The sequence below is a fragment of the Pleurodeles waltl genome, chromosome 6, assembly GCF_031143425.1.
Source record: "Pleurodeles waltl isolate 20211129_DDA chromosome 6, aPleWal1.hap1.20221129, whole genome shotgun sequence".
NCBI classification, from domain to species: Eukaryota; Metazoa; Chordata; class Amphibia; order Caudata; family Salamandridae; genus Pleurodeles; species Pleurodeles waltl.
In genome coordinates, this window is record NC_090445.1 from 866,531,725 (window position 1) to 866,554,021 (window position 22,297).

Here is a 22,297-nt window from a genome sequence, read left to right on the forward strand (position 1 = left end):
ATATTTGCAATGATTGTTGTTCTTTTAGGTTTAGAACTCACGTTCACCATAATTTTGATAGGTAACAATACAGTTGAAGTTTTATTGATTTGATTGTCATATTCAGAAGAAGGGAAATAATTACCACTTTAGAAACTAAAATGAGGAGGAGGCTTGGATAATGCTGTACAACAAAAGGGTTTTTGTTTAATTGATGATGATTTTTAGGAATTTTGGCGCTTTAGATTTTTCAGTGATTTACAAATAATTTGTATTTGCTTTCTATAAATGTCACAAGTTAAGGATGAGGTTGACCTTCTTCTCAATATCATTATTTGCTGTTTTCTCGTTGCACCTGTGCAAAGGGATGAGGAGGAAGAAGGGATGAGGAATTACTACTGATAAATGAGGGGTGAAGGATAAGGACTAAGGGATGCAGAGTAACAGATTAGAAAAAAGAGATATCCGCTGAGCGATGAATGAAGAGTGAGAAATGCTTGTTAGAAGACAGAGGGATAAAGAGTGAGGAGTGATATATGAGAATTAAAGTATGAGAAGCAAGGACTGATGAATGATGACTGAGTAGAATTGAAGGATGAATGAAGAGGACTGAGATGAACGGTGAAGTATGAAATCAGTGATAGAGAGATGAGTGGAGTTGAGGTACGAGAAGTGAGGAATGAGTAGTAGGGAGGGACAGTTGAGAAATGAGGGATGGGGTGACAGATGAGAACCGAAGGATAAGAGGTGAGGGACATGCAGTATGAATGAGGATTGATGATATCCTAAAGTGTATGCTGTTCTTTATGAAGACTAACATTAAGGAAATAGTCACAGAATGGGAGAATTATTGCACTCACTCACTGCCTTACACACACTTTCTCTCTCCCTTTCTCCCAACCTTTTCCTCTTCCTCTTTCCTGTGCCCCTTCCCCCAGCAGTGGCTAAGGCAGCAGAGGACAAGTAATGCATCTCAGTTTGTTTTCATAAAAGTATATTCAGGGTATACTTTGATATCATGATAAGGGTAATGTTGTTCATTTAATGTGTAAAATGTTCTGTCTACTACTGTAATGTGGCATAGACCTTGCTTCAACTCCACACTCGGCCTCACTTCTTTGCATTATCTAGGTCTCCTTCAAAACATTTATTTGCAACAGTGACTCTGCTATAGAGTGTTACATATGTTCCTCTTTATGTGAAGAATTACTCTGTCCTGGTTTCCATCACCTATTTATTTTTTTAGCTTCATATTATCGCTCTTTAACCTTGATGCTATTTTTGCCTGACACCTACTTGTTTCTAGCATTTAATTTACACAATTGACAAATTGTTTTTGTGGAAATGTATTTAAGCAAGAACATTTAAACCTTTATGGAAGAATTCTCTTTGCTGATTCACCATAATTGCATTGGCCCACACAAAACTTCAAATGCCACACATCTCTTAAAAATCACCTGGCTAAAACTCACTCAACAGCCACATTTCAACAACACTCAATATGGAAATTCAAACCCCTCATATCTCTAAACAAAAATGTCTTCCGTGCATCACTGGTGGATAATATGCCTTTATATTTGAACTCCCAATCCCTCTGCCAGCACTCCTCAAAACCATACTCTTATGCAGCTGCATTCTTGAAACTTGGTCGAAAAATACATTCGAGCTAAAATCTAACCACATCATCCTTTTTCAGTTCAAAAATGCTGTTTCTTTCTGGCCTGGATACTCCCAAACAATGGAAGTCAAAACTAAACCTGAAGTCCCTTAAAGCATCCTTTCATGTCTTTGCACGGTAACCTCTTTTGGAACCTGTTACTTGAATTTCATAAGAATAGTTATTTTATTGGAAAAGCAAGAGGTGCTCCACTGCACCTCTTGCTAAACGCATCAATTTCCACATATATAAGAGGTCCGCAAACCATGCCAATCTGGTCATTACGCCAGCCCATGCTAACTAATGGGGATCCCTCTCCAACATCTCTAAGACTTGGTCTATTCCACCAGTCAACTGAGAAACCATTGTTCCTATCCAGGCTCTCTCTGTTCTCTTAGATGCTTATTTTATCCCACCAAAGTGAGCAGTCTGTTGTACTTGATGCTTTCTCTTCTCCCTCCTCCAGGTTTTTTTTAATCCAGTTTAAGATTTCAGATAGAAAGTTGGTGAGGGTTGGAATGCTTTGGGTCGATTTTAAGCTACATGTTGGAGTCACCATCATATTGCCTTAAGCAAACACCATATTTATGGTTAAGGTGACCTAAGTGTTTCACGTAGCTGTCAAAATTAAATAGAAGCCAAAATGAAGCCTTGTGAACGCAGAAGGCTGATGATGTACGATCAGAGGTAGAATTTTCGAGACCTACCTGTTGAAATAGATTTGGTAGGTAGGGATGGAGCCAGGTAACCATTCTTTTGGTACCTATTTACTGTTGTAGAATGATGAGGAAGATTGTATAGTTGACCTTTAGAAAGACAACCTTGACTCACTGCAGAGAAATCAAGCTTTCCTTTTTGATTGCACTTGTGAACCACACGGAAGGGGGAGACAGTTCCTGCATTAACCCCCGGACATATGTAAACTGGCATTTATTCAAAAAGAGGGAATACTCAAAGGTTGCCCTAATATGCACATTTTCTAGGGAACAAGCAGAGAAAAAAATCCCATGTTAGTCAAACAATTGGTAAAACCAACAACAAGCAATTATTTGTAAAATTGCAAAACCCAAGTGGCGTGAGCACATCTAAAATTGGAAAGACAGAGTAAATTGATTGTTGGGGATAGTAACCCTATAGAAAGCAAGTATGTTGATAGTGAAGAAATCATTTTAAACTTACAACTCATGCAACGCCTCCTTGATGCATAGTAGTGCATGCTAACTTTTTTACTTTAGGGCTAGTTTCCACTATAAATCAGGATTTGCACTGGAAATAGCGCTTTGCACCAGGTTTGCATCTCTTTTGTGATGGAAACCAGGTGCAGCGTTTTACTAAATCCACCCCATAAACTCAGTTTTGAAATGAAGCACAATGGTTTGGGGTGTGGTAATAAAAATATAATATTAACCAAAGGAACTTTTTTTTAGCTATCTTAGAATAATGAAAGGTTGAAAAAAAAGAATAAAATTGTAAACCTATGCTGGCAATTTGTAAACAGCATTTTGTTGCCAGTTCATAGCTCAATGTTCTATATTAGAAGGATTGTAATATATGAACTCCAAGTAACAAAAGGATCTCTTAGACAAAAGTAGTAACCCACTGAGCTACCTACATAAAATGCAAATCTGTTATCTGGATGTTACAGTGCAGCAGGAACATTAACCCTCTTTGCTGCCTTATCATGAGTCAAAACTGACACTAGACAAATTACAGGTCTGCATCAATTACTGTTATCACCAAAGGTATCATGTTGTTGTTGTTATCCTCTGAAAAATGCTGGGCACACAAAGATCTTCAGGCCACTCTTATCTCTCCTCAGCCTGTTATTCAAGGTGTGCCCCCTTGAGTACAGCAATGGCCGAGGCAACGCATCAAACTATAAATGAATCAACAGCTTGGGGGTACATAAGCTACCAGGATCTTGCAAGGTGGTACAATTATTGCTCTGCCTGCAGAACATATTATGCAAGTGATAATACAGTTACATTGCTTCAAATCTTATGAATACATTTTGGATAAAAGCCTATGACTGGGGCTGAGGAGGAAAGATGCAGGTAATATTAGTTCCTCAGAATGTAGTTAATGACAAACTATAGGTCCAGAAGTGTAGGTTGTGGAAATGTTTTTAAAGTTAGGATTGGAATCAGGCATGCAAATGTATGATTGCCATGAATTATTTACATTAGAGTTGTGCTTATTGGCAGTTTAGCGTGTGCCCACTGCTACCAGTAACATATATATTGATTAATTGCTGAAAACCGATGCAAAAAAAGTGGAGCATACTATTGATTTCTTGCCTTATGCTACAGTCCTTAGTTCACCTGAACTCAATACAGAACAAGGGGCATGTTGGTGTCTAATGTACACGGTTACTCACTCTACCCAATCCGACTTTAGCTTCTATTTTTCATCATTAAGTTGAATATTTTGTCATTGCTCACATTGTTCGGAGTTATGATAAACCACTTGGCAAAATGTCTCTAATTACTTTAAAATAGCTACACTGTTGGAGGTATGGGTCCAGCAAGAGCCTGTGTTATATACTGAATATTAGTCCTTCAGTGGACAGTTGCCCTAATTTCAAAGTAGAGCTTATGTGAAAAGAATATCATACACCAAGAATTGTAATATTGACACTTGTTATAAATGTGTCTATTAATGTTTTTATAGATCTGATGTTTCTTTGGCTTATATTTACAAGATCAGTTGTTTTTTTCTCTGGCAGTGATTCTTGTACTTGGAAGTAGTCTGAGTTTGTTAAAGATGGTGTAAAAATAATTTGATACATTGTTGTATTGACATTGGTTTAACTGTGATAAATGAAAGCTCATATTCACTTCAACTTTATCAACCTTTTGAAGGATGACTGTACATGTGGTCCTGGCCAGAATTAAACCTGCAACTGTTACCTGTAGATTTTAGCAATAAACACTCAGCTCTCCTATCTTCTTACAAATCTCTCCTAGGGCCTCTCTCTAGATGAGCTGGAAAACCTGATTCAGAAGCAAATAGCAGTTCGTTTCAAAAGTTAGAGTTACAACTAGTGTGATAATGACAGGCTAAGGCCTCATGTATTATTATTCCAAATGAGAAATCATAAATTGAGACAAATACTGATATGTAATTTGTGATTTCCTATTTGAAATGTGTAAGACTTTTACAAAATACATTGGTGTTTTGTGAATCAACGTGTGTATTAATAGGTTGTTTCACAAAATGAATATGCATATGAGGTAGGTCATAAATTGAGACCCACTACAATTGGTTAGAACCACAGGCATGGTGGCCTGCTGAGGTCAGCAGACCACCATAATTATGATTGCTTTTCAATAAAGCAATCTTTTTTTTTAAATCCAGCCCATTTTCGTATAATGGATAAAACTAAAGGAATTGGTGTTTGGAAGGGAAACCCTTTACACGCACCTTCCAAATACCAATTCAGTATTAACTTGCAAACCCAAATTCCTATTCATAAACATGTTACTGAATCATAATTTGGGTTTGTACTTATAAAAATGCCATTTTGCAGTCGCAAAGGCTCTGATTTGACCTTTGCAACTATTAAAAAAATAATAATAATAATAATTTTTCATGAGAGCCATTGTTCCCACACAAAATTTGTGAGTTGAAATCTTGTGGAAGTTTTGTGAGGAAAGTACTATACTTCTGAGATTTGTAGCTGAGAATGGGAAACCATGCAGTTTTACATTAGCTGCCGATCCGATGAGCAAAAATCGAAATTAGGAGGTAATATCTCTCTGGGAAATATCTCACCTGGCCTTACCAGTATTTATCAAGAGTGCTATTAGCACCAAAAATACTTTAAAAAGTAAATGAGTATGTACGTAAAGAGGCCTGCGTCAAATTTCAGGGGATGATCTTAAATTCCATAGTCTTGTGTTGGCGAAGACAGAATGATTAATACACATTAAAGACCATTGAGTGCCCTTATAAAGGAAAGTCTTCTAATTTTATTCTCTGTGATTTTTTTTATGTGAGAATTGAGAAACCACTAATATTTCAGTGTAAACTAGATCGTTCAGGCAAAAAATGTTTTATGTTTTTCCACAAAGCCCAAATAGATACTTTTATTCAGAATGCCTTGTTCACCAGATAAGTTGCCATTTTCTCTTTGTGTTAGAGATTCTTTAATTGTTCTGAAGGCCGTGCCTGTGTTTACTGATGTTTATGCCTGTTGAATTACCTCCTTAGAGCCCTCTCAAGAGCCTCCTGAGTCTGAGATCACCCCAAGTGATTGTGAAATTACCTGGATCTGCATGAATGGCAGCGATTCTGGGAAATTCTGCAACCTTTGCAGAGCCTGGTTCAACAACCCGCTCATGGCTCAGCAGCACTACGAAGGCAAAAAACACAAAAAGAATGCAGCCCGGGCCAGATTACTGCAGCGGCTAGGCGAAACTCTGGACTCCGAGGCACTGGAAGGTTAGTGAACTCTCGCCTCATGACACTTGGAGGTTCAGCTGTGCTTTAGCAGTAATTTGGTGCCCATCGTGTTTACACAGGAGCTCAGTATTATAATCAGCTTAAGTTTGCTTTTCCTCGTAGGTGGTCTCTTATTTAAAGATTTTTTTTTATCTATACGTATAAGTTAAAAAAAAAATCCTGTTATGGAAATTTTAATGTGGGAGGATGCAATATCTATTCTGTTAATTATAATTCTAACTATTGTGATCTGCTCTTTTGACTACTGCCAAATGTTAGCTGACTTCAGTGAGATGACTGGCTAATGTGGCTTTAGAAAGCTTATGTGTATTAAGCATCTGCCACCATGGGTAGTTTTTCCTCTGTTCAGCTTTGAAGAAGAATGTTACAATTCAGCTACAGTAGGTGTTTTGGTTTTGAGGTTGGACTGTGGTACTTCTGCATGTTTAACTTTCGTTCTCTCGAAAGCTGAACAGAATGTATGCACTAGGCTAATTGCAGAAGGCCATTTGTCATGCTGAAGTAAAGTGATTTTCTGGTAAACTTTACATAAGGCTACCCCACATTTTATGCCGAATCGGTGTAGATGTCTGTTCTGGAGCTGTGATAAGACCCAGCAGTACGGTCCCCCACAAGAACTCCCCGGCTGTAGACATTGTGGTTAAGGCTATGATTTGAACCAGGCAAACAGGATAAATCAGGAAGGCACCCACTCTCAAGCCATGTGAACACCTATGTAGCTCTTGCCCCCAAGCTTGGTACTTCTCAACAAAGACTTTACAAGGCCTTCCTTCTTCTCAGGTTTGAATTCCAATGTATGGAAAGAGAGGCACTCTATCCAGTCCTCCTGGAGGCTGCTTTTCATTGAATCTGCTTTACAACAGTATTGGGTCTCTAAAATCCAAATGGCTAGGTCCACTCATTAAAGATGCACATGCTATTGAAACCTTGGATTGCAGTCTGTTAGCTCTCTGCGCCATGTTTAACCCACCCTCTGCTGAAAATGTTAGATGGTCATGAAAAAAAGAATGCATCATCTTAATGGTTGATTCCCCAGAGTGTCGGGGAAAACCTTGGGCTTGGATGTTAACCTTTCTCCGAGAATTTTTAAATACCTCCTTTCTGTTCTCCAGTGTGCATATGGCAGTAGCAACTAGGCTTTGGAAAACTGCATATTCTCTTGAAGTCTCCTCTTTTCCGTTTGTACTACCTTCTAGCTCGAGCACCTTGCCATCCAAGGCTTCCACTTCCAGCATTTCCATCTCCGTTCTTAAAACGGCAAATGTCTTTCCCATGTTGTCTCCATTCCTCAACATCGAATCCAGAGTTTCTAGTTTTTCTCTTTAGCACCTCCAGGAACAACTGTCTTGTGCTGGTCCCCGATTGGAATCTCGTAAGTCAGTCGAACAGATAACCTAAGTAACCAGACTCCGTACCCTCTCCTTCATCTCTAACAAATTTCACAGGAAGCCTCTATCACACAGATATGAACTTTGTACTTGTCATCCGTATCCCATGCATGGAATAAAGTCCAATTTGTCACTAGTACATTTTTTGTCTGGATATAGAACATTGTGCCGCAGAAAGCTCATGCTTCGCATCCTTGCTTCAGAGTTTGTCTACCTTCTTTAAGCTGTACTCAACATGCCTGACATCTATAAAACAAAAAAAACATGGAGATCATCTGTCAGTTGAAGATGTTATGTGTTACTTTAACAACCATTTTCTTTCATTTAGTTGTGTTCCTGGCTTTCGTTGTAGTAATGTGCTAATTAACTGTTATGTAGATTTTGGGGCAGATCTTTATTTGACCTAGTCTCAAGAAACCTGGCCCAATGAAGTTTTTCTTTTTTCTAGGTCTTGTGTGAGACAGCGAATGCACTATCACTTGTGAAATTTTGTTAGCTTGCAGTAGGCTTGGAGCCTGCCCATTGCTTTCTGTTTGATGGCTTCATTGTCACTCTCATTTTCTTGCTTGTACATGTGTACAGGCTTCAGTTTGACCCTTCTCTGGCGCATGACCAAAGTACTTGTGTACTTCCACTGCTTGCGTTGTTGGAGCAGCTTTTTCTTTTTGTTGAAGCACTCCGAGAGAGTGCACGTGTTTGCAAGATGTCTACCTCAACTACCTCCACATGCTCCATGCCGGTCACTCTCACCTGTATGCTTTTGTCTCCCACTCGCACTCATGTTGCCCTCTCTCACCCATATTTTTATTTCTTTGTGTTCCTTGTTCCCTCCTTGCTTCTTTAGGCCCCTAGTCCTTCCCGTCCTCCAAGTTGCTATGCATCCTTGTTGCTTTGCTCCCCCTTCACCCGCCCTCCATGTTGCTTTTCCCCCCTGCCGTCCATGTTGCTGTCCCCCACTGACCCTCTCTCTGTGAGGTTCTCCTCCTCCCCCAAAACACCTACTTAAGTTCCTTTTTATCATTCCAACAAAGAAAATTGCAAACAAAATTTAAAAAAAAGTGCTTGCATCGTTTTATAGGCACGAGCATGCTTTGAAAGTTCACTTACAAAATGACTGTTTATTTTTTTTAAAAAAGCTGCGCCAGCATATTGGATGCTGTGCAGCATGGCTAGAACCATTGGCACAGAACAGCCCTATTGCCTTTATCAATGCTTGTTGTAAATTACCCACTTTTCAGTCTTGGTAATTAGGGTGCTGTTACTTTCAGTTTCCGCCGAACAATTATGCACTTTTATTACATCATAAACTATTATGTAAATGGCCTAATTCATCTAGTGTTTAAAAAAAAGTTTTGTATGCAGAGCATTAAAGCTACCTCTATACTAGAGATAACTTGCATTTATATACCACTTCATACTGAGATTTTGCTTTCTCTATGGCGAAGAGTACACTTATCCGGTGTTTGAACTTTTAACCTGCAGATCACACAGACGTTAGCAGCAAGTACATAACACTTTGAACTACCAAGGGGAAGAGACAGGCTAAATGTGTATTACAGGAACACATCTGCAGTAGTGATACAGTAATAAGATGCTAGAAGTAAGAGAAATCTAAGAAACTCCTGGTGTAGTCTATGCTGTCGAGGTTGTTCATTTGGCTGCTGTTTTTCACCTTTAGGCACCCTGCGTGCAAAACATATGGATAAAGTCAAATGTTATACTGGCAAAAAGTAAATATATCACACTGCCAAGAAATGTGCTTCACTTGGCAGATTTTGTCATCCCTGAATAATGTGTTTATAGAAAATCAATGTGAATTTCGCACCGAGGCATTTATCTTTTTTTCGACATAAAAACTCTTACACAAAGAATTGTTACTGAATTCAGTTAGACTATTGCTGCCTGAGAACAGAAGAATACCATTTTAGCGAGGGTAGCAAAAACTGACCAATGAAACAAATCCGTGTGTAAATTAACCACCCAATTAAATATCTAAACTACTACAATATTCTTTTTTGTTTCGTAAAATACCTCTGTTTTTGAGTTTTCAACTTAAAAACAGTCCTTAATGTATAATTTTATTTCCAGATTGTTCGAATCTTTGAACAGCTAGCCCTAAAAAATGAAAGTCTTTTAAATCAAAATCATGTCAACCATCAGTCATTCCACCAGTAAAGGATTTTCAGGTTAATAGGAGACAAAGAGTTGTGAAAAAAGAGATGTACACTGTATGCCCCTACTTTGAAATGACTGATTCTTTGCCATTGTACAAGTCCCATTACTCGCGATTGTGATTCAGAACACCATAGATACCAGATAGAAAAGGGGCAAATTGAAGAAATTGAAGTATCTTTTTTTTTTATTGTAAACGCTAAACTCGCTCACCTGAAGGCTTTTTCAGAACGCTACTCTTAAAGGCAGCATATGTGCATTGGAATGTATTTATAGATGTGAGCTAAATTTACCTCGTTATGTTTAATGTGTATACAACGCTTATGCTACTCTTGGGTCATCTCAAAATGCAGAGGTAGGAAAGGAGCGATTAAATGTCACAGGAGGAAATTCCAATGTGCTGGACTCGGATAAATGAGAGACTTCCCTTTCTCCTTCAGATTCAGTAGCAGGTCCTTTAAGGGTGATGCTTTGAACTTCAATTGAACTAGAAAGGATCCTGAGAGTATGACTATGGATGCTCCTACCTAGGTGGGCACCCAGAATCCTGGGAAACCTTGTGATACATTTAACAGCTGTCCAACAGTCATGTTTGAGCAACCCTTTCAAAGAGTTGGGCAAAATGAAATTCGTGGGAAGTAAAGATGCAGGGCCAGGGTCTTCTGATTACAGTTGCCTTAATTCTGTCAATGACTGGGGAGACCTATATTTATGACGTTCCTGCAGAAACCATAAACCTTGCACCATAATTTGTACTGACTCTCCTGGTCATCTAAAAATTGATGTCCTTAATTTATATGAAGTTTCATAAAATAACTAATGCAAAAACAACCTTCTACTCACAATTCCTCCTTGTCCACAGTTCAACATAATATGGACTGCAGGATCTCAAGCTTTAAAAAAGATGCAATTCTTTATGGAAGATGAAACTTTAAAGTCTGAACTTGTGATGCGTTTCACGTGTAGGTGTTAGAAATGGGGTCTCTAGTTGGCAGTTTACACCCAGCCCAAGTAGGGACTCTCACTCTAGTCAGGGTAAGGAAGTCACACTCCTAAGAGAACCCCTGATCACCCCCTTGATAGTTTGGCACAAGCAGTCAGGCTTAATTCAGAGGCAATGTGTAAAGTATTTGCACAAACAAAAAGCAAAACAGTGAAAACATCACAAAAGGACTCCACACCGTTTAGAAAAACAGGCAATATTTATCGAAATTCAACAAGACCAAAACGACAAAAATCTAACATACACAAGAGGAGGGATCACATTTAAAGTAAAAACGTCTTAGTCCATAAAAATTAATAGATGCGTTGTTTTAGCACAAAGTACCTGGTATGCGTCAAAAATAAACCGCAGATGCGAGGGTGCATCAGAAAAGCAAGCGATGCATCGAGTCCTTACTTGCAAGTGAGGCCGTACATCGATTCTTTCCCCTCTGGGTAAGTGATGCGTCAATTCTTTCCTTGCAGGGAAGGGATGCATTGATTTCCAGACAAGCAGCCTTTGGTCTGCGTGACGTTGAAGATTCCGGATGCACAGCAACGTTGAATCCGCACTGACCTGGCAATGCACAGATTTCTGCAGCTGCAAGGTAGGCGCTGGATCGATTTTACAGTTTCGAGGCGGGTGTTGCGTCAAATTTACTGCCTCTCTGCTCCAGTGAGTAGATTTTCACTCAGGTGCTGCAAGCTTCTCCTTCTAGGGGCCCATGGACTGGATGTGGCGCTACTTGGCTATTCAGGGGGTCTCAGCAAGAGAGACAATCTCATTCCAAGCCCTTGGAGAAACTTCACATGCAAGATACACTGCAAAGTCCAATCTTTGCCTTCTCTAAAGCAGAAGCAGCAACTGCAGGCCAACCCAGAGAAGCAGACACAGCAAAAGGGCAGTACTCCTTCTCACAGCTCTTCAGCTCTTATCCTTGGCAGGGTTTCCTCTTGATCTAGACGTTTTCTAAAGTTGTGGGGTCAGCAGTCCAATACTTATACTCATCTCTGCCTTTGAAGTGGGCAAACTTCAAAGGAAAGTCTTTGTAGTGCACAAGACCCTGGCTCTTCTTTGCCGTGCCCCAGCCACACTCTAGGGAGTTTGAGATGAGACTGAATTGTGAGGGGTAAAGAAGAATCATCCAGATATGCAGGAGACATCTCAGGTCCCTTTGTGTCACTGTTTAGAGTGAATTCACAAACAGCCCAACTCTCAGACTGACCCAGGTGTGGATTCAGAAGCCAGCAGAGGCACAGAATGGTTAAGCAAGAAAATGCCCACTTTCAAAAAGTGGCATTTTCAAACCGACAGACCCAAAAAAAAAAAAAAAGATGTATTTTTAAATTGTGAGTTCAGAGACCCGAAACTCTATACCTCTATCTGCTGCCAATGGGAAACTGAACTTAAAATATATTTAAAGGCAATCCCCATGTTAACCTATGGGAGAAATAGGCCTTGCAATAGTGAAAAACACATTTGGCAGTATTTCACTGTCAGGACATGTGGGTGCACTTGCCAAGTTAAACTGGCAGTTCCAAATGGCCCACACAGACACAGCAGTGGCAGGTCTAAGGCATGTTTACAGGGCTTCTCATGTGGGTGGCCCATTTAGTGCTGCAGGCCCGCTAGTAACATTTGATTTACAGGCCCTGGGCTCCTCAAGTGCACTTTAACAGGGACTTATTAGTAAATCAAATATGCCAATCAAGGATAACTCATTATTATCACAATTTAGATAGGGAGCACTTGCACTTTGGCACTGTTCAACAGTGGTAAAGTGCCCAGAGTACCAAAACATGCAAAGGGAAAATCCAGCACACAGTCAGAACTACAGAAATCAGAGGCAACGGGTGGGGGAAACCACCCCAAGGATGTCAGGTCTAACGGTAGGCATTTTGAGAAGATCTTAACCTAAAGGGCATCATACACCGTATTTGAAATTATTTGGGGTTCCTTTATACACTAAGAAAGGTGAGAAAGTAGTGAGCCTTGTAGAACCAAACATCCATGCCATTCATACCGAATGTGTGGTATCCTTTAATTTATAAAAATGACTTTCAAAGACTACCTAACTTCCTGTTTTTCAATGTAGTCCCTTGCCATCTATTTTAGTGTTCATCCTGACATGCTTTTCCAATCAGCGCTGAATATTCCCCTGTATATCCTTGTTTGACCATGGCTGGAGATCCCAAAACCACACTGCCGTCCAGTTGTCTTCATGCATGCTTTAAGAAATTCTATCCCAGATGACAGAGTGCTAACTCAGTCCTACTGTGATGGAGAAATTAGTGACTCCTGGACAGATGTGACACTGTAATGTTGGCAAGACTTGCAGTTACCATGTAATTATTGTTTTTAAGGTGATATGCATGGTAGACACATCTGAAACAGTTGGAGTCTGTTGTTAGTAGCATTGATTTCCTTAGGTGTGTTAATAATGCTGTTAGTCATGAAGGGAATTCTAGATGAGTTTGGAGGGGTATGAGTGCTGGAAAAATGGAGTGTCTGATTAGCTTTGGTGGTCTGAGTTATTCTAATAGTTATTCATTGAGACATCATGTTAAAAACTGTGCTTTCAAAATAAGTAAATGTCAGGACCAGCTTTTTAGGGGTTGCATGCGGGCAGCTTTATTTTCTACTGGCAAAAGACACATTGTATCCACAGTAGACTAAGTACACTTTGGATCCACCCCATGCTCATGATTCAATGGCTTGTCTTTCTCAGTTGCCTGCTCCTGAATCAATGGTTTCCCTCCCTAATCTTTTCTGTGTCCCACCAAAGGAGTATTTCTGTCTTAATGTGTTTTAGTTAGTTTAATTGTATTTTTGCTCTGCTGATGTCAGAACCTTGAATTGCAGTGTAGGAGGGACTAATTTCTCTCCTTTTCTAATGTCCTCTTGGCCCTACCACTCTCTGTACAGCGACTGCCACTAATAGAATAGTGAGCAACTATTTTTATGGTCTGACTTGGCGGTACAGCGGTCTCCAGGCAATTATGTCAGCATTACTAGGGAAGGGCTTTGGCTCTGCACATGTTGGGTGTTATCACGCACATTAGCCATGTGAATCATTTCCTGAGTTTGCAGTTCTTCAGAAGTGGTTCACACTTAGAAAGTGATGACAGTAAACATGGGTGGCTATCAGAATGCTTTAAAGCAAGATTTTCAAGACTGTCTCAGAGATATATGGACCTCAATCAACTCTTACTGCTGTATTTTCCTACCAAAATTGCAGTCAACCATTTTCCTTTCTTACCACAGGGCCCATGACACCGTTACTACTCCACTTGTTCTCTCCATCTTTACTCCTGACACCCTCTTTTCTTTCACCCTGATATCCGTCCCAAATTATATTTTTATTATGGTGTTTTGAGCATTGAACTCTAATGCCAAAAGTTTATTTCTGATAAAAGTTTATATGATAATTGGGTATGTTTTAGGATAGAGGAAAAAGGTAAATGGACGTGCTTTAGTTAAATGCTGGGCCCCTGGAATTATATGGCAGGGAAAGACGAAATTATGAGGCAGGGTTGACCAATATATGTCGCAAGTATTGTCCAGTTATAAGATTACAGTGTCACTAGCTCTTACCTCAAGAAAAAGCAAGACCTATTGCATTGCAAATGATTGTTCTTTCTCCAGCCACTTTCCCTGCTACTTTTTCATTCTCTTTCCCCTGATTTTACCATCTTACCGTTTCCTTTTTTTTAAGTGCTAAACGTTTGTTTTTCTCTGGCTTCCTCCTTGCCTTTAAATTGCTTTACCTAGACACAGAAGAGAGATTATTAATACTACCCAATTTTTTTGCACCGTGAAGCACATCTTCCTGATTGAGGTTCCTAAACGTTTAGCAGTTGTAAGAATGTTATATTTTGCTATTTCTTTTTCATCTGGATCTGTGATTTCCTGCTTATTTATGGTTAGTTTGTTGTGTCATTTCGGAGTTATCTCAATTTGATTAAACAACTTCTTGATCAATGTCAACTTGACCTTTAGTCAATTGATAGAAAGCCATAGAATAAACTGTCAGAATGATAAGTCTTCCATTACACTTGCGTGGGGACCGTAGTTTCAGAGTTCAGTGCTTTCTGATACAAGCTTCCTCTGTACATCCGGCTGAAATGGAAATTACTAACTTGCAGGAGTGGATGAAAACTTAATTTGTTCCAATACCAATTGTCAAAGCTTGATAGATTATGATCTGGGTCAGCCCAAAAAAATATGATTGGGGGCACTAAACAGCACAAACTGGCCCGACTTTCCAGAAAATGAGATCTAATCCTGTCATACTTCAGAATTTAGCGGAAATTGGTAGACCTTCCACACTATGCCGATTTAACATTCTACCTATTCAGCATCCTGCCTCCTGATCTGTGTAGCAGTGTACTTATACTTCTGACATACCGTGTTTTTCTTCATGCCTCTGGGGTGTTAGAAAACCTGTATACACTGTTCTCTACATTTCAGTGAGCTAAGCACTTTCTGTGGAGACATGCGGATGATCTGCATGTCACAGATCTCAGAATGGCGACCTTCACCTTTCATCCTTTAAGGTCGTGAACAGAGTATCAAGTTTGATCGGGGAACAACAACGAAACATAAACGTGACACTGAAGGCGTTTTGAATAAATGCAATATAAACAATACGTTTCTGTTATTACAATGGAATGTCTGGTTCTGTCCACCTGAAAGTGCTGTCTGTTAGTTTCCTACTGGTAATCTGTAACTGGAGTTAAAGCGCAACAGAGGGACATCTCTCAACCTATCAATAGCCCTGCTCATGGCGGCATAGCGATTTAAAAAAAAGTATATGGTGGGCAGGTCTGTAGAGACAGACGGACACACATACTCTCCAAAGCCTACCTTTTCAGAAATGAAGTATATGCAGACATGGAGGTGACAAGCGCCTTGTGAAGCCACATTGAAACTGAGTCCATGCTAAGTCCCAAGGAAAACAGAGTGCACTTACATCGAAGAGAAAGCCTCCTCCTGTTTTGAAACTTAGTATTTTATGTATTAGAAATGTCAACACAAGTGTTATTTAGCAAATACCTTAAATGTCGATAAGCACCATTGAATAGTCAATGGTATTCTACTTGTTATTAGTAGTAATGGTATAAGCATTAGTATTATTATTATTAGTATTGTTTTGTCATTGTTGGAGTCTGGTTATTAGTAGAGGTAAGTAGGCACCTGCCACTAACAATCATAACAATCATACCCCCAGCCAGTGTTAGGTCTAGTCAAGGTCTCGAAACAACCCCTGGCTCAATCCTTGCTAGCTTGGCAACGAGCAGGAAATTCTATTTTAGGAGACAGGTACATAAAGCATTTAAATACCTCAATATGGGAAATAAGTAAGACACAACACTATAAAAATCCCATACTAATTTATAAAAATAGTAAACGTTTTTATCTTTAAAATGACACCAAAATGATGAAAATCCAATGTAAAGGTTAGGAATTTTTAAATATTAAATAAAAAATTGTGCTTTCTAGTGCCTAGAAAGCAATATCGCCATCTGGGGACATCTGGTAGCGCTTGACTGCAACAAAGTCATAGTTAGAGACCGACCACAGTGGAACCCTGCTCGGATACACTGAACTGGAGGCCTCGGTCAAAATTTTACCTTTGCACTTCTAAGCTTTTCTGGAGCTTTTCTCTTTTGACGTTATGCGGTCCTCCTCATCAAGTTGATTTCTATGCAACGTTGTCAGTCTGCTTTTCAGCGGAGCCCCAGTCAAATCCTGAAAGTCTGAAGCTCCGGAGCTTTCAGTGGGACGAACCTGAAATCCTGGCTGGGTTGCGGTTGAAGGTAGTCTGCTTGACTCAAGACGGCGATTCAGTTAACTTATGGAGCTTTTTCCAAACGTTTCTCCAAGTTTCTCCAAACTTCTGGAACTTCTTCCTGGGGTTCCTCTTGAGGGTTCAAAGTGTCCAAAACACACATCCAAGGGGCTAGAAACTCTCAGATGGTCCTTGGACTTTAGGACCACAATTCCCACATTGTACCAAATCAAATACTTAAAAGTCCACTGGATGCACTCCAGGCCTGGGACTTTTGTGAAAGTTGATGCAGGCAACCCCTGCTAACCTGTTTTCAGGTAGACCACTCCTGAGTCCTTTTCAAAGCAAGGTAAAGTCCTTTGGGCCGTTGTTCCAGTGTCCAACAGGAGCAGTACTTCAGTGTGCAGTCCTTGGGATTGCAGACCAGGGTTCCAGCAGGGCAGTCCTTCTTCTTTCTTTGTTTTCAGGCAGCAGATCTGAGTTGCAGTGTAGATCAGCCACTTTCATTCAATCATCTTGCGGGACAGGCGTGGGGTAGCCTGGTCCAATGAGCTGCAGGGGGCCACGCAAAAGCATTACAGCTTACTCCAAAGTGTGGCATTTTCCTGTCCCATTAAGCACTGCACTTTAACAATATTGACGATTTTCCTCCAGAGTAACAAGACCTGGTTAAACTAACCCACTGGTGTGGCTCACTTCCATTAAGATTCCCCCTCTGGACATCTGCAAATTCCTTTCCTGGGCCTATCTATCTATCTATGGGGTACAGGATGAGAGGGTGTTCTGGATGGCGTTCCTTTCTGCCCTGCTTCCTTTGAAGCCAGGTTTGATTTACCTGCCATCTTCCTGGCTTGGCCTCAGCATCTGCCAGCCTCCCCCTCATCAGATAACCTCTGCTCAGTGCAGGCCACTTATCACCTCATCAAAGCAGCCTGGCTAATCCTGTTAGGGCTGTTGGTGGTCTCTTCTAAAGACCAAGGAAGGAACCCAGTAAGGAACCAAGGAGCCAAGGGGAGGGGTGCGGGGAGTGGTGAACGGTGAGCAGTGAACGGTAACCGGAGGATGGTTGGGACAAGAGGAAAAACAAAGAAGGCTAGGGAGGCCAACAAGGCGCTCACTCACCTAGCGGATTCCCAAAGATCAGAGCAGGAGCTCAAAAGTCTACAAAGCCTAGGGTTAGACCAGAACCAGGATCAGGATCAGGACCAGGACCAGGACCCCAGAACCATCCAGCAATCCCAGGGGGGATTCGCAAACCTAGGTGAGGACACAGCAGACACAGCAGAGGGTGTCCAATTCGGGTCTCCCGCCAACAAAAGCGATTCCGAGCCAGGAGAAGAGTCAGGCGGGACATTAGAAGTGGTGACACTGCCTTGCTTGCCAGCCCATACTGACTCTGACGATATAGGGGGTGCCCTACCGAATGCAGGAGAAACTGTAGGCGAAACTGTGGGGGGCCTTCTAATTCCTCTGTGCAGGGGACATAAGTATACACCGACGCACCCGGGCCCGGGTGGATCTACGGGAGTAAGGAAAACTAGACCAAAAACAAACACTATCACTAACTATTACAACCAAGTGAACTTGACCTCAGAACAGCCGCAAACGCAAAGTCCTAAAGCCAGTGGCCTCCGATCACAGCCATCGGGGGAAGTGGGTGGCTACAACATGGGGGGGGGGTGAACTGGAGCTACCAGCGACCGGGCTCCAGGTTACTCACCCACTTCAGCAGCAACAGCAACCGGTTGGTTTATCGCAATTATTCTGCCCAATGAGTAATCCTCTTGGGGATGGTGAAGTGGAGTTAAATAACCCCCCAAAGTGGAGCAACTTTTCGGGAGAGCAAAGAAAAGGCAACGATTCACCTTATCCTGACCCCCAAACGGGACTATTGAACTCCGGGAATTTTTCACTAACATCCTCTCCACAATGTGCCCAAGCAGAATTCACAGCACTCCAAAATGTAATGGGTCCAGAAACAGACTGCTCACCATCTAAACAGACCCATAAAACCCCAGCGCCACAGCTTCGCTGCGGAAGACAAATTGTTAAAACTAATTTAATGCTGGGCAGACTCAACAGTAGTTCTTTCAGTCTGGAGCTGTCCTCACTCGACAACTCCGTTATTGGCAACACAGACCCTCAACTAAACAGCATAACATCAGAAGATCTAAACTTCCTGGAAGGTAGTATAATCATAGGCCACAGAGGAAAGGAAGGTAAAAATCCAGAAGGTCAGATAACCAACGAACAAAGTGGAAATGGAGATGACCTCTCACTAGACCAACCAATTCTCAGTATCATGAAAGTTATATGTGCAACACTGGGCTCAATCGCAACAACGATCATGGCCCAGTCTCAAAAATTTGATGATCAACTTGAACTGACCAAACAACTTACATCCTCAATACAGTCTATAGATTACAGGATGGCCCTAGTAGAGGGCGTAATTAGGGAAAACCTGTTGCATCAAGCAGTGGCCGATAAAATGGACAAGTTGGATGGACAAGTTTGTGGACCACTGCTGGAAAAACTATTGGAAGTCCCAAAAGTAATCAAAGACATAATCGAAGACTGCAAACACAACCTTAAAAGCACACAGGGGTGCATTCACGAGCTAGGAAAAACAGAATCTAGTTTAATTGAAGGGCCAGCAGACAAAGAAAATATAGAAAGGCACTTCGGCCCAGGACGAGAGAACTATCCAGATGCAAAAAATCAGACACCTAAGAGGGAGAGAACAAATGGAAGTCCTGAATTTGGAAGCAAAGTCCCAAACACAGTAGAAAAAAGGCCACCGGGTAAAAGGCCTCAACTAACAGGCAGATGGAAAAACACATGGAAGAAAGCTAGAGGAAAAAAAAAAGCACCAGCAGGAAAGGCCTTAAACATGTTACAACAGATAGGCCTAATAGGAGAAATCAGGAACACAGGTGATGAGAGCGCCCAATGTCAGTATAAAGATAAAAGCATTAAGTCGGAGAGTTTTGAGAAACCCACTGATAAAGTTTTTAACTTTATAAATAAAAATCCCGGATTATTGTGCGACAAAAGTTGCACTCACCATTCCCATATAAACCGCATACCCACTGGCCCCAGGGAACACCAAGCATCTGGGCATGACTTAGACAAAGAAAGGTGGTCCGGAAAAGACCTTGGAACAAATCATGGGATAAACGAGGTAAATGATCCTCCAGCCAACGAACAACCCAAATGGAGCCCAGGAACATCCAAACCTAGCATTTGTATCGATAAGCACCTCCCAGCTACAAAAACTGAACATTTAGGTCAGGTACACTACTCAAACATAGTAGAAGACCACTACGGAAAATGCCAGCAGCCTCCGAACTCCATTAGTGAGGGGGCAGAACAAGATAATAGCAAAGGCGAAAATAGAAGGGCAGAGACCCCATAGTATATACGAAACGAACAAAGTATAAGAACAACCATGTGCGTGGACAACACAACAGCTCCAGTTCCCGCACCCCGGACAAAGGCAAAATATTGTTCTCAGGGCAGCCCTGGAAATTATAATCTCAGCAACCAGCCTGGGTGGATCACTGATTCGCCTGCACCATCGCGCCCAGCACTGGACCTGGAAACCAATGAAATCAAAGGAAAAAGGGACAATTGGCCTCCAAAAAGGCAACCCTACGAAGAACAAAGGAACAAAGAAGTGCAACTGGGGAGGGAAAAAGGCCAGGTAAATCGATCACCAACTAGTCGTGCAGCTACCACTCAAGACAGACAAAATGAGAACACCCAACTCCAAGGAAGACTGTCGCAGGAAGGTGGCGGGCACACTGTGATCCGGTCTGAAACAACTAAAAAGCCCGAAGCCACGATCTTGTTCATGCCGGAGTACTCCTCAAGAGGAAGTCATGACATCCTGAACAGGTCTAACATCTTATGTCTTGTCAACTCCCTGCCAGCCTTACAGAATGTAACAACTAAAGATCTCCTTTCAGTAAGATTCATACCAAAAAAAGAATTAGAGAACGGGGAATCAACAGAAACAGTCTGGGCCTCACCTTGGATAGCAGAACAGATCTTAAAATGTTCAAACACGATGAAGACCTGGGGAATATCCATTGCTACTCCGCAAAAAGAACTATATCCAACAATACTTCTTGAAAAAGCTACAGACCGAAACATGATGCGTAGGCAAGAGGCAAAAGGCAATTCTGGCTCGATACTTCAGGGAGCAATCAGCTCCAAACAACAACTCCCTGAACGAACAAACTTGAGTAATATGAGGTTCTGCCTGGTAGCTAATTCCCCTAGAAACAGTAGGGGTAATCCCCCACAGTTACAGAATTGCAAAGAGCAATCATTTAAAAGCTCGTAGCAAAAAATGGATAACTCGAACATAAAAAATAAAATCAGTCCCATATTAAAAATTCTAAGCTGGAACATAGCAGGTTTAAAAAACAAAATGGAAGATAAAGACTGGGTTGAATTTATTAAAAAACAAGACATCAGCTGCTTCCAAGAAACTTGGTCTACTCATGCTATTGACCTAGACGGGTTCGCCACCTTCCACTCACCTGCAATTAAGCAAAAAAAAGGAAGACCCTCAGGAGGTCTGAGTATTTGGATTAGAACTTCATTACTGAGGAACTCCGTAGTAACTCACACCGTACAAAGCAAGGGAATCCAGACGCTCGCAGTCAAATACGAGGAATGGTCACTCGAAATAGTAAATGTGTACTTCCCACCTATCAGCCGGGCTCAAGTTATGCCAGGGGTGCGGCTCCTTAAAGAACATATCCTAAACAAAAGAACCATGGATCGGAGGAACCCAGTACCAGGTCACACGAACAATCGCTCTCTCCAACCTTGTAAAACCTTTTTATTGATATGTGGTGACTTCAACACTAAACCTCATTCTATCCTCTGGGACGAACAAGTAGCAGAGGAAGATTATGCTTGGAATATCCCAACGCCTCTTATCCAACGCTGTAATGACTCCAAGAAAGGAGAATTAATCTTTGAAGCATTAATAGAAGGAGGACTTCGCACATTAAATGGGAGAACAAAGTCAGATAAAACCTTTAAATCTACCTTTCGAACTGGAAAAAGGCAAAGCATAATTGACTATATGGCAATAAACATCGAAGCCTGGCATTATGTCATCAATATGGAAATAAGGGACAGAATCGAGAGTGATCACGACCCACTGCTAATGGAGATAGTCCATCCGGACGCGAGCCCAGGGAAGGCGGAGTCTCCATTCAACGGAAATAGCCTAACAATAACTATGAGACCAAACAGGAAAAACATATTAAGGTCAAATGAGGATGAACCTTATATGAGTGTTCCCAGCCAAACCTGGTTGTCATTACTTAGCACGTTCTTAAACCCATCAGATAATGACGCTATACCCCTCCTGCATAACTTTAATAATCTGCTACTGCAAACAAAAAAGGAAAAGATCAAGCATCCTCAAATCAATCCTAAAATGATGGAGGGCTGGTTCGATGAAGAGTGTTTAAAGCTAAAAAAGACCTTATCACAAGCACTGAAGAACCGGCACTTGAATGATTCCAACGAGCAACATTTTCATGGATGTAGGTAACAGTACAAAAAATTATTAAGATACAAAAGGAAGATATTTCCACATAAACTTTGGAAAACTTTACTGCAAGCAATAACGGCAGGGAACCCCAAAAAGTTTTGGGAGATAGTCAGGTGGGGATGCGAAGGCCCCCCGAAAAACCTAGAACTGAATATTAACCCTCAACTTTGGGTAAAGCACTTTACTGCCTTGTATCAGGAAGTGGCCAAGACAGAACCAGGGATGACCATTAACCCAAACATCCTCACTCAAGGGCTGGGAGGCAGAAATCAAAGATTAAGCAAAG

At 41.1% G+C, this 22,297-nt stretch overlaps 1 protein-coding gene across 4 annotated transcripts in view; it reads left to right on the forward strand.

Annotated features, from left to right (window-relative positions):
* The window catches only part of LOC138300358 (zinc finger matrin-type protein 4-like), a 1,123,322-nt gene that overhangs the window by 718,741 nt on the left and 382,284 nt on the right, over positions 1 to 22,297 (forward strand). For all 4 annotated transcript variants that reach the window (XM_069239631.1, XM_069239632.1, XM_069239633.1 and 1 more), the window contains one exon: positions 5,849 to 6,079. In XM_069239631.1, coding sequence (XP_069095732.1) covers positions 5,849 to 6,079 — 231 coding nt within the window. The remainder of the gene's footprint in view (positions 1 to 5,848; positions 6,080 to 22,297) is intronic.